Source organism: Trichomycterus rosablanca, chromosome 6, assembly GCF_030014385.1.
Source record: "Trichomycterus rosablanca isolate fTriRos1 chromosome 6, fTriRos1.hap1, whole genome shotgun sequence".
In the NCBI taxonomy this organism is placed as follows: Eukaryota; Metazoa; Chordata; class Actinopteri; order Siluriformes; family Trichomycteridae; genus Trichomycterus; species Trichomycterus rosablanca.
The window spans coordinates 20,108,400-20,122,542 of NC_085993.1; the positions used below are offsets into that span (position 1 = coordinate 20,108,400).

At 39.8% G+C, this 14,143-nt stretch overlaps 1 protein-coding gene across 4 annotated transcripts in view; it reads right to left on the bottom strand.

Moving 5' to 3' along the window:
- foxp1b (forkhead box P1b) overlaps nt 1–14,143 on the bottom strand; it is a 323,816-nt gene that overhangs the window by 95,578 nt on the left and 214,095 nt on the right. For all 4 annotated transcript variants that reach the window (XM_062997542.1, XM_062997543.1, XM_062997544.1 and 1 more), the window contains one exon: nt 2,250–2,354. In XM_062997542.1, coding sequence (XP_062853612.1) covers nt 2,250–2,354 — 105 coding nt within the window. The remainder of the gene's footprint in view (nt 1–2,249; nt 2,355–14,143) is intronic.

The window sequence follows — 14,143 nt, forward strand, 5'->3', positions numbered from 1 at the left end:
CGATACTGAGCATGCTCATGCTACCGGAGACAGGATGTTTACATGTTTTAAGTTGATGTGTGGCAGCTAAGATGAGCTGCAAAACCGAGTCACAAGCTCAATTACGAAACACATTCTACTATTTGTATTCACATAAACAGTATGTCAGAGTAGAAGTGAGCACAGGAGCAGCAGTAAGGAACCAGTCAGACTATTATCTATGAACAGAATCAGGCACTTGGGTGGTGCAGTGATCTTTTACTGTCTGAATCTCATCAGTGCTATGGGTTGGCCAGGCGTCCACACAGATATGATTGGCTATGTCTGAGGGGGTATGCTTTAGGCCTTGAAATGGATTAGTGCCCTGTCCTGGGTATTACCCAGTAAAACCAGACCCACTATGACCCTGTGTTTTTATAATTTTTTTAATTTATTTTTTACAAATATTTTGTTTATGAATTTTCTCCCAACTTTTTTTTTGGAGCGTCCAATTGCCCAATGCTTCCTCTCTACTGATGCTGATCCCCACCCTGATTGAGGAGAGCGAGACTGACACACGCCCCCCCTCCGACACGTGTGCAGTAGCCGACTGCATCTTTTCACCTGCACGAGGCGGGTACATATGCGGATCAGCTTTATGTACGAAGAGCCACACCCTGATCAGCATTATTCCTTGACCCTGTGCAGGTGCCATCAATCAGCCAGCAGAGGTCGTAATTGCATCAGTTATAAGAGAGTCCCTATCTGGCTCCCATCTGTATGAACAACAGCCAGTAGTTGTTCATGTAGCCACCCAGTCCAGCCGTATGGCAGAGCTGAGTTTCGAATCAATGAGTTTGAAATGTCAGCTCTGGTGTGCTAGTGTATTTTACTGCTGTGCCACCTGAGCGCCAGCCTGTGTTTTTTGTTGTTGTTGTTGTTGGCCATCTAGTGTAACTGCAGTGGTGTGGGCTGACCCTAAAATATTTTCTATGGCTTCCAATCTGCAGAACATACTGAGTTGCAGTTAATAGCAAATTGGAATAGCAGGCAAAAGTTGGACTATGTTAATATTTAGAAACTTCCTTATGACTAGGGGCCTACTAAATTCTTGGGACCTCATTTTTCAAAAATTAAAAAAAGGGCCACATTTCACGGCAGTCATTAAATAACACTCAAAAATTGAATGACGACCGTGCTTTGACGCACTTCCCTCTGCGTTCACATAATCGGTTGGGAGTTTTCCAAACTCAGTTACTCAAGTTGTGTTTTTAGCTGCTTTAGACGTCGACATCTTGGACATTTTGTTTAACTGATTGCTAGTATAACTGAGCGTCTGAGTTTGCTGAGTTTATAAAGAAAGAAACTAACTGTACACAGATGACCTATCAGGAGCATAATATTTAACTGGCTTGTTCTTTTGAGGCGCAGCAAAGACTACAGAGAGATGATCACGTGTGTAGAGAAACACACTTTTCCATCAATTATGGAATCACCTAAGGGACAAAATGCACTCAATACGTAAACACTTAGATCAAACATTGTCAGCACACTACACCACAGGAAAGTCTATACTAACTTAATTGCTGTATGATTGCTAGGACCGCCTCATATTGCATATAGCGCCTCATATTTTATACGCTACACGAGGGAAAAATGTTAAATCGCTAAACACAAACCTTAAATTTTGAATTTCACAGCAAGCCGCATGTTACACGGGAAACTACTCATTTTACGGGAAACTGAATTAGGTACACAATTCTTAAAAGCAAGGGTTAATAATCACAGTGTAGGCCTCAGAAGAACATCAGTTCTATAAAGGCAAAACATATTAATTCCCAATTTGAATTCTTATACGCACACACCCACAGCTGCTGGAAGCGCTGCCAAAAAGCTGAGCGCAATCCTGAAAGAGAAATCTCTCAGAACGGCATGTGTCACAGTCTGCGGTCGATCATGGCATAGTTGTATTACGAGTGATATCTGTACCAGAGCATGAGCTCATGCGCTACAGCATGTAGTAATGTGCAGTAAACAGCTGCCGGCCTGCCAAGTATCATTTCCTGTTTATTTAGCACTGACTGGTACAAGCTGTGCCACTGATAGCACACAGACAGCTCAAGAGAAATACAACGTTCAAATACACACAAAAATTACACGCACTGATTTTGAATTCCTGTCCACTGAGCCCAGTGAATACGTGTCATATACAGTCTGGGGTCTGATTAATTAAAAAAACTGACAGGAAGAATTGGTTGTAGTGAGATTACTAGAGAGACAAAATCTCTTACCTGCAGTGCAGGTTGCTTCTCACTGCTTTTTGTAGATTTGATGGCACCACTTTGCTGCTGCTGTTGCTGCTGCTTAAGAATAAGATGTCTTGCAACTTGTAGTGCCTGAATCAAAAAAAGAGAGGTAAAAAACAAAACAGCTTTTTATTATCCGATGGATGAAAACCAAATTACAGTCTGTTCCAGGTTCACAAATAAACAGTCAAACAAAAACTGCCCACATGGGACTTTTATGCTTCCAATTTTAACCACTTTCAAACAAATTTTACATAGTTTCATTTAACTGCACACAGAGAACCGAAACAGGAAGATAAAATAAACAGCAGTGGAAAGAAGAAAAACAGTAAAGACACAAGTAATAATCAACTTTCAACCAAAAAAATTTAGTAGCTGTTTAAAATAATTGGTCAGCAAAATCATGTTTATTTCAGCAAGATGATGGTAGGCCTTATTCTGTACACACTACAACAGCATAGCTTTATATACAGGGTGCGTGTGCTTGAGTGGCCTGCCTGCAGTCCAGATCAGTATCCTATGAAAAGTGCAGCAAGCAATAATAGATATTTATTTATTTATTTATTAGGATTTTAATGCCATGTTTTACACCAACGCTCCCCAACCTTTTTTGCACCACGGACCGGTTTCATATAAGATGAAATTTCACGGACCGGCGGGGGCGGGAGGATTTAAAATAGAATAACTGTACTACTCACAAATGAGCTTTTTTCGCTGCAACGAGACGCTGCTCCCACCTGGGGGTGATATGAGATGATAAACACCCGTGTGTTGGAAATGGAAGCAGTGTTTTCGTTGCTGATGTAGCGATCTCTAGTTATTTATTTTTTCTGTGCGGCCCGGTAATAAATGACCCACGGACCGGTACTGGTCCGCGGCCCGGTGGTTGGGGACCACTGTTTTACACACTTTAGTTACATTCATGACAGGACAGGTAGTTACTGGTTACACAAGATTCATCAGTTGAAGTTTAATGTCAAACACAGTCATGGACAATTTTGTATCTCCAATTCACCTCACTTGCATGTCTTTGGACTGTTGGAGGAAACCGGAGCTCCCGAAGGAAACCCACGCAGACACAGACTTTGTGCTGTGAGGCGACAGGTGCTACCCACCTCAAGAATGGACCAAAAATTCCACTTGCAAAACTGCAACAATTAAAGTCCTCAGTTCCCAAACCACTAAAAAGTCTTATTAATAGCAACGGTGATAGAACACACTGCTAAACATGTCCATGTCCCAACTTTTTGTTGAGTGTGTTGCAGGCAACAAATTCCATTTATGTTTTTATTTACAAACTGCAATGAGGTTAATAAATAATTGGAAAACACCAGATTTTTTCTTTCTACTTGTATCTGATAAATAACGATTTAGGAGAATGAACAAATCAAAGATTCTTTTTATTGCATTTTACAAAACATCAATTTTTTCCAAGAATGGAGTTCGTATCATTATTAAGAGCAGCAGTGAAACAAACTAGCTGGCACTGGAAGCAATGAGAGCACTGAGAGCAATGCCGAACAGCCGACCGACTGAGAGCACCGAGATTCAAACCCCAGACAGAATTTGCCAGGCATGTTTGGCATTGTCTGGGGGGTGGTCTCTGTCTTCAGACAGCCTAGCCATTGAGGGTGTACTAAGCAGGGCACTCTCGGTGTCGGTCCCAAGCCAAGATAAAACAAGAAGGGATTGCATCAGGAAGGGCATCCGACATAAAAAAAACTGTGCCAAATCAGGTATACGGGAGCAAAATGATTCGCTGTAGCAACCCCTCATAGGGGAACAGTATATATTGTTGTTATTAATATTAATAATCGTGGTAGATTATTTTGTTGTTAGCTAGTACTATTGTATATAGGGCAAAAGAGGTTACTAATGCATTAGACACAATAAACAATTAAATGCTTCCTTTCATTAATAAAGCAGCTTTGACTAAAATAATTTAATTTACAAGAACAATGAATCTAGAAGTAAAATCAATTCAAGATACTGACTCAATTTTAAAGCATTTTTACTAAGTAAACAAAATCTAGGGGAAAAACAAACATTGGTGACTTTGGTTTTAAGTCAAACAATGCCTGTCCTTTCTTTGTTTTAATTTTTGTCTTTTTCTTGTACCAGTTTATAAAACAAATAAAAGGTTTATTGCGCCTGTAAATATCTGTTAAGGGATGCGGCCTTTTACACGGAAAACAAAATACGATGGAATCACAAGTCTATTGCTCTGGCTACTCCCCCTCCTTCTCAAACCCACTCCGCCAATGATAAATAATCAAACTTGCCCATCCAGTACAAACAAAAGGCAGTGGCTGTGCTGGGAAGAGGAGAGGAAAAAAAGGCCTTCTGGTCGAGGGAAAAAAAAAGCACCACCAATACTAAGAAAAGCGAACGTTGCGTTCCCACCTACACCAGAGCAACATCTGAGTAAATAACCAGCTTCATTCTTTCCATCGTCTGCACACACACATACACACATACATACATACACGGACGACTCCCACTATTAAACAAATAGTCGCTGGAGGATGTAAAAGCCCAGAAACTGCACCCCTGGCACTTTACGGCCTCAACGGTGTGTTGTCTGTTTAGTTTGTTATGCTTTTCAGAGCATGTGTATGTGTGAAAGATTATATAGACCAAATCTGTTTGCCAATAAAAGTTATGATCATACTGATTATTACAGTAAAACTCTAAAATGACGCTTGTGCCACTATGTGCTGACTGTAACTCAGGAAATGATCTGTCATAAACAGCAACAATCAACAGGTTAGAAAATAATGAGTCCAGTAAGTGCAGATCAGGTGTAAGTCATTTATACAGTCAATCAGGAACCACTCCTTGTTTAAAGGAAAGAGGCTTGGGTTAAGAGAGCAGACATAACTATAAATGTAACTAATTCATATTTGTATAGAAAGATTTATACTTTGCATTCACACTGTTATCAATAAGTGGCAGATTCCAAATTCAGTTCACCATGTGTGTGACTACTAGGACCAGTAGAACTATGTCAACTCTGTAAAGTTATATTAAAAAAATTTACAGTGAGCAATTCTACTATTATAATATATAATATTGTTCTTTGTGCATTATCTCTATTTATTTTCAGAAATACACTGAAAAATGAATTAAAAAATTACAATACAAAAATGATTTGAACACTGACAAAAAAACTTAAGGCTTTATTTATTTAAGCTTTGTTGAATGTAGTTTGGTTTTTGCAGTAATAAATACTATTCATAAAATCCTTGTAATATACTTTTGTAAGCATATATGTAACCTTAAACTGTTGTCTACCTGAACTAGTGGGGAAATGTTTACTGTGGAAGTCTCTCTGGGTAACGGCGTCTGATAAATTCCAAAAATGTGTGTAAAATGTAAGGGGGTCATCACTGTGTTACCTTTAGCAGTATTTTATAAATCATTCAACAAACAAAACGTAATCCCGACAACAACAAAAAATAGCAAGTCACCACTGCTGGGGGATCCCTGATTGCAGTCGAGGTGGGTATATTGCTGCTCACGCCTCCTCCCACCCACGCGCAGCCCTTAACGGAACCCTTTTTCACCTGTGCATTCTGCACAGGCGCCTCTCTATCTGCCAATCAGGGTCCTTACAGAGCGTTTGAAGACCCCACCCACGTAGTCCGGTCATCCCGCTCTAGCAGAACCGTGTCTGCTGCAGGCACTGCCAATTATGCCTACTAGATGGTGCCCAGCCGACCTGTGACAACACCGAGTTTCGAACCGAGGAGTTCAGAATCTCGGCGCTGGTGTGCTAGCGGAATATTCCACTGCGCCACAGTTGATGTAGATAAAAATGTCAGTATTATATTTTGCTGAACTACAGTGTTATTTGAGGTACAGAATACTTTTTGTACATTTTGTTTGTGGGATTTTTTGTGTCATTTTTATGGTTGCCCATGAGATTTGTGTTCCATTCTGGTTCCAAGTGTTATCTGAATAAATATTTCTAATTTAATCAAAGCAAGGAATTTGTGTTTTACTACCAGCTCTAATGAAAACTTAATGTGCAAAGTTGGAAAGCAAAGCGGTGGCGCACACCCAGTATTCATCTTGAAAGAGGTGGAGACAATAAAAAATGTGATTTAAGAAAGAAAGGGAAAAATAAAGAAGAGATGTAGGGAAGTGAGAAAAAAAAGAAAGAAAATGAAGCGATTGAGACATGCGAGTTAGAAGTTGCTTTCTGCTCTGACTCTGTGTAACCCTAATAAAGATGATGTTGAGTCGAGGCACTTGGCTGAGATACTTAGTCCTGTGTGTGTGTGTGTGTGTGTGTGTGTGTTTGTGTAGAGGGGAGATGACATCATGAGGAAGGAATATGACTACCATGGTTATGCTTCTTTATGAACAGACCAAATCACCAGACCAACAAACCCCAGATTTTATGATTGGATATGCTGTACGCTTTGGATGAGTGAAGGCAAGGAAACGTTTCAAATGGAAAAAGTTTGAAAAGTTTACATCCACTTGTAAACAGACGTTTCTTAAAACAATCTTGTCTTGTGTCTTAATGGTTGGAATATAAAGTGATGTGAAAAGGGATTTTCCTTTTCCTGATTTTCCCTTTTTTCTGCAGATGTCAAATAGCATGGTTTCTAAAATATTAAATAAATAAAAATAAATTAACCTTCTAAAGGTTTTCACACTTTAAAAAAAAAAAATCTATTCATTAAGAATTTCAAAAACAAATGACATCAAATGCATTTTTCCCAGCGTCGTACCAACTTTTAATGGCATCAGCAAAAAACGTTTTTGGATGAGCGTGTAGCCACTGATGTACCGCTGCTTTCACATCATCATCACATGAAAATCTTCTTCCCCTATAAGCTTCTTTGTGCGGTCCAAAAAGGTGGAAATCAGATGGCTCTAAATCCAGACTATAAGCTCTCTCTCAGTCTCTCAGACACAACCAATTACTACTCATCCCAACAACTGGTGATCCCAAATTTGGTAGCTAAAGATAATTTTTCACATCACTTTAAAGGATCCCCAATCTTGTCCCACTTAAGCTTGCAAAATTACTTTAATTCAGACACACTGAAAGGCTTTCAAGCTAAAAAACGGCTTCTTTTAAGGTCTCAATAAGGTTCAAGTCAGTACTTTGACTAGCTCACTTTTCCTTTAAGTCATTTTGAGGTGGACTTGCGTGTGCTTTGGGTCACTTTATATCTTGTTGCGTAACCCAAAAACACATCAGCTTCGGATCACAGACTGAAGACCAGACGTTTTCTTCTAGGATGGTCTTATATCTTCAGACACTTTACAAATAAAGTAAATCATGTCTGAACATGTCTGCTGTAAAACTATTTTGAAAGCCATATATAATATTTACTGTGCTAACTTTGCCTGAGGGGGTAGTAGCATGGCTGGTAACAGGTTAAAAAAATTGTAAAGCAGCAAATGTTCAGGTGAACTTGTATGAGCTGTTTATCATAAAGCTGCTACATTAATACATTACATTTTATTTACTTTAAATAATTAAGATTCTTTAGTAGAACTAGTTTGATTTTTACTTAATGTTATTAAAGAAATATTAAATTAAACTATTAAAAGACACATCCCTTTAGCAGAAGTTGGCAATTTAATGTTCAGAATTTTGGTTGGTTGTCGTTAAACAAGCACAAAAAATTATTAGTGAGTTCCTTTTTATACGTTAAGTTTTTATTATGTATTTTTTTATTTATGACAGTTTTGCCTTTTTTTGTTTACTAAAAATTTTCAGGATTGATAATCTTTAAATGCTGGAGACCGGTCTGAAAGAGTTAGCAACACTGATTGTGGGTGGGGGGGTTATGGGTTGGGAAACCTGTATTTTCCAGTAACAATGTGGCACTGTCGTTCTCTCTCTCTCTCTCTCTCTCTCACTCAGTTGATGTACATCTTCTAAATACAGTTGCACCAACAGCACAGTGATATCACACAAACACTGCACTGCACTGGAACATTCACCTGTGACTCATTCCAGATCACTGACATGAAAAGAAACCACTCAACCAATTTCAACAACTGATCCACATCACTAAGTCTTTTATTTCCATTGTAGTTTCTGTCACACTCTATATTAGGGGAGGGTATTTGGAGGGGACAACCCCTTCGGCCACATTTAAACCTCAAACCATAAATAGCACGCTCAGCCACCCCTTACCGCATGTAAACACCAACCAGCCTACAGTACGTAGTTCTGAGGAAAGGAAAAAACAAACACGCCCACTCAACATGCACATAATTGTGACTATATACTCCTCCACAACAGTAAATAGGTCAGACTCTCGACCTTACTCGTAAGAACATATATTTACTAGACTAGGTAAATTCTACAGGAAACAAGACTGGATGTTCTGTCAGCTGGAGAGTGACACAATGTTCACATGCTGGTCTTGTTTGTTGGGTATACATGGTTAAAACTTCAAAGTATAAAGTGGGAGAAGAACTCTGGAATCTTCCTTAATATGTGAACTGTGAATAAAGGCTGGAGAAATAAAGTGGGGGTCAATAGAGAAAAAGGAAGAGAACACTAGTGAAAATACTTCCCATGTTAGTATTCTTTAATTCCATTTCAATTACATGTTTTATATATAATTCATAGTTTTATGTTTTATTGCTGCTTTATTTTGGTCAGATTTAGCACAGATTCATTTTTCTACATTTCTAATTTACTTTCTATCTATGTATTTTTATATACTTTTTCTTATACACTTTTTTAATATTTAAAAACTTAATTGTTGTGTATTTCACTTTTGTAGTGTATACCTACAGTGTATCACAAAAGTGAGTACACCCCTCACATTTCTGCAGATATTTAAGTATATCTTTTCATGGGACAACACTGACAAAATGACACTTTGACACAATGAAAAGTAGTCTGTGTGCAGCTTATATAACAGTGTAAATTTATTCTTCCCTCAAAATAACTCAATATACAGCCATTAATGTCTAAACCACCGGCAACAAAAGTGAGTACACCCCTAAGAGACTACACCCCTAAATGTCCAAATTGAGCACTGCTTGTCATTTTCCCTCCAAAATGTCATGTGATTTGTTAGTGTTACTAGGTCTCAGGTGTGCATAGGGAGCAGGTGTGTTCAATTTAGTAGTACAGCTCTCACACTCTCTCATACTGGTCACTGAAAGTTCCAACATGGCACCTCATGGCAAAGAACTCTCTGAGGATCTTAAAAGACGAATTGTTGCGCTACATGAAGATGGCCAAGGCTACAAGAAGATTGCCAACAACCTGAAACTAAGCTGCAGCACAGTGGCCAAGATCATCCAGCGTTTTAAAAGAGCAGGGTCCACTCAGAACAGACCTCGCGTTGGTCGTCCAAAGAAGCTGAGTGCACGTGCTCAGCGTCACATCCAACTGCTGTCTTTGAAAGATAGGCGCAGGAGTGCTGTCAGCATTGCTGCAGAGATTGAAAAGGTGGGGGGTCAGCCTGTCAGTGCTCAGACCATACGCCGCACACTACATCAAATTGGTCTGCATGGCTGTCACCCCAGAAGGAAGCCTCTTCTGAAGTCTCTACACAAGAAAGCCCGCAAACAGTTTGCTGAAGACATGTCAACAAAGGACATGGATTACTGGAACCATGTCCTATGGTCTGATGAGACCAAGATTAATTTGTTTGGTTCAGATGGTCTCAAGCATGTGTGGCGGCAATCAGGTGAGGAGTACAAAGATAAGTGTGTCATGCCTACAGTCAAGCATGGTGGTGGGAATGCCATGGTCTGGGGCTGCATGAGTGCAGCAGGTGTTGGGGAGTTACATTTCATTGAGGGACACATGAACTCCAATATGTACTGTGAAATACTGAAGCAGAGCATGATCCCCTCCCTCCGGAAACTGGGTCGCAGGGCAGTGTTCCAGCATGATAATGACCCCAAACACACCTCTAAGACGACCACTGCTTTATTGAAGAGGCTGAGGGTAAAGGTGATGGACTGGCCAAGCATGTCTCCAGAGCTAAACCCAATAGAACATCTTTGGGGCATCCTCAAGCGGAAGGTGGAGGAGCGCAAAGTCTCGAATATCCGCCAGCTCCGTGATGTCGTCATGGAGGAGTGGAAAAGCATTCCAGTGGCAACCTGTGAAGCTCTGGTAAACTCCATGCCCAGGAGAGTTAAGGCAGTTCTGGGAAATAATGGTGGCCACACAAAATATTGACAATTCAGGAACTTTCACTAAGGGGTGTACTCACTTTTGTTGCCGGTGGTTTAGACATTAATGGCTGTATATTGAGTTATTTTGAGGGAAGAATAAATTTACACTGTTATATAAGCTGCACACAGACTACTTTTCATTGTGTCAAAGTGTCATTTTGTCAGTGTTGTCCCATGAAAAGATATACTTAAATATCTGCAGAAATGTGAGGGGTGTACTCACTTTTGTGATACACTGTATATGTGACCATGTATGTTTTTGTTTGTCCTCGTATGTTCTTGATTTTTTCCCATTTAATTGTATTTTATATACAATGACAATAAAGACATCAAGGCATCCATCCAGGTGGGTCAGACTTCTCCAGAATCACCGGACACAATACACATACACTGCATTTGGATTGCATAAGAAAAGGAATGGTAGCTCAGAGGTTAAAATACTGGACTAGATCAAAAGGTTGCTGGTTCAATCCTTTCAATACCACCAAGTTCCAATGTTGTCCCTGAGCAAGGCCCTTAACCCTCAGTTGCCTGCATGGTATTCGGTCATAACTTTAAGTTGTGTTGAATTACACTTTCTGCTAAATGCCATAAATGTAAGCACAGTGGAACCTCAATTAAATGGACTAGAAGGGTGGAGCAATGGACCGTAAAATGCGATTGTTCCAAATAGTGAGGTATTTTTTCCAGGGGGTGGGAAAATATACAAAAACATAGCACTGACAGTGGTAGCCTAGTGGTTAGACCTTTGGGCTATCAACTGAAAGGTTGAGAGTTCGAATCCCAGCTCTGCCATGCAGCCACTGTTGGGCTCTGTTCCAGGGGCGCCGTATGATGGCTGACCTTGCGCTCTGATCCCAGCTTCCAAAACAAGCTGGGATATGCAAAGAAAGAATGTTGTTGTACTGCATACGTGTATATGTATATATGACAAATAAAGGCATTCTATTCTATTTTTTTTTTTTCTAAGGTACATAAAAGTGCTAAACATGCACATATGATGAACAACGTAAATAGATATATAAATAGATATGTAATGTAAAAACTGTAAACAAATATTAAAATTGGTGTTCTGTACTACTGGGGAGAAATTTTATTTACCTTGTGTGGTGATGGAGTGATTTTTGCCATGATCGTATATTGGGGACTCTATTATTCTGAGTCTGAAGCACTGCTGGTGGCTACTGGAGCAGTGCTGGTGCATAACTAAGCACTAGAACTTGGAAATTAAGCATAAAACACTGAGAAAAAGGCAAGAACAAAGCGAGCCTCCCGGCAAAATAAAGCTTATTACACATATAAACAGAGAGACGTGCATCGGCTAGCAGACAATTACTAAACTACTGGTCCTGGTACGCTTCTCACAGGAAACAATTGGACCGGACAATTGGTTTTCCAGATTTTTTCCGCTAAATCCGAAATCTATTAAATGGAGATTCCACTGTACTGTAGAGCTAGAAAATCAAAATAGGTATATGGATCTTTAAAACAGTGGTCTGAGAAAAAGTTTAGTGTAAAAAAAGTTCCATTTCAGACTCACACATTAACAATGATTCTCTGTTGAAAAGAAACCAAGCCGACTGTAATTTAAGCCAAGCCATGGCTTTATGTGTGTCCAGAACACTCACAACTCACAGTTTTGCAAGCTGGAACAAAGAGTACTTGATACACTTCTGACAAATTACCACGAAAGCCCGTCCACCTCCTTGTCAATTCTGGGAAGTTGTGCTGCATTTGTTTACACAGAAACTTTTATGACATGTAAATGCTTTGTGTATGATTTGTACACTTTGCTAGAGGCAATGGTAGAGGAACAAGGATATTTGAGTCAACAGGATGCAATATAGGCTTAAGGCACTTAAAGATTAGGATGTAGGCGACAATGAGTTGCTCAGGGTTCTTTAATTGTGCCATAAAGCCTATCAACAAACCCACTTCAGCACTCTGAGTTAACCAACAAAAGATTGTACAAACCACATAGCTTTTTTCTCCATCTAGTGTAGAACATCTTGTTTCTACCCACCAGACTGCACAAAACACACAGCTGTACAAACAATTTAACTGTTTAGAAAGTCTAAAGGAAGTGTTTCTACTGACCACGCTTGGGGAAGGATGGTGGGGGTGAAAAATCCAAATCTGATTATGTACAACTCTGTCAGCTTCAGGACTAATCAAGGGTTCAAGACTGAACTCAGAGATGACAGGTCTTTGAGGTGAGCAATTGCTCCGGGCAGAGGAATGATTTGTTGTTTAACAAGCTAGCACCTCATGCTCCAGTTGACTAGCAAAGTGCAAACGTAGTGCTAAAGCAACCCCACTGTGAGCTGTCAATTCAGTGTTTACAAAGTTGCATACATTCTGCTCTCTGTTTTGTCTAGAATTATTTTCTTTTGATCTGGCATTCAAAGGTAGAGGCGGGTTTGATAGATGCACTAGGTTAAGACGTAGGCATGATAAACTGGCAAACGATGACAGGCTGAGGCGTCTGACGGCATGTTTAAAGTGAGACGAACAGTGTGTTGTCTGCAGACACACAGACTAGAAGTACTAGAAGCTTGCGAGTCTTTCCAAAATTATTGACACCTTTGTTAAAGAGAAATTTTTTTTATAAGAAATCAAGAGTTAAGAGTTTTCTGGTTAATTAGCTTAAATTAATCTAGCTATAAAATGTAATCAACAAATATGAAGCTGAATTATTTGCACCCCCACATTATGTACTTTGTGCATCCTCACTTTGATGTTAATGTTAAGCAAGAGATCGAAGATTCATTTATTGTCTGTTTTACCACCACTTACCACTTTATTCTATTCAGGGTCAAGGTGGGTCCAGTTCAATGGACAAAAGGCCAATGGAGAGATCGCCAGTGCACGCACGCACGCACGCACGCACGCACGCACGCACGCACGCACGCACGCACGCACGCACGCACACACACGCACACACACACACACACACACACACACACACACACACACACACACACACACACAGAGGGCAATGTTGTATCTCCAATTCACCTGACTTCATGTCTTTGCACTTTGGAAGGAAACCAGTGCATCCAGTGGAAACCCATGCAGACATGGGGAGACTGCAAACTTCACACAGAAATTACCTGGACTGCTCCACTTGGGAATCGAACCCGGGACCTTCTTGCTGTGTGTGGTGCTACCCACAGAGCCACCGTGCTACCAAGGGATCCAAGAGTTCTCCCTAATACAGAATCCTTGCAGGTATCGCAAGATCCTCTCTTGAGGACTCTGTACCTCAGAAAAAGCTTGCTTTTGTGTAGATCACACCATTTGTGTGCGGACTTGGACATATCCAAGTGAAAGATGTGCAAGAGAAAGATGCTGCTGGAATATCATTTTCAATAATATACAAATCTATACACACACACATTTAATTACATGGTGGATTATTATTATTCGTTATTATTATTATTATTATTACCACCAAAAACAAAAGTGTTTAGCCAAATAAACTTAAATAATTATTTTATAATTTTAAAGAAAATAAGGAAACAAAATCCATCAATACATTTCTGCCATAGCAGTTCTTAAGGATGGAATTATACATAGAAAGCCATTGTGTCTCTCAAAGGTCCTTCGTTAAAATTCATCATTAGGATTCTCTGATGCCAAAGCCATAACACACACACACACACACACACACACACACACACACACACACACACACACAC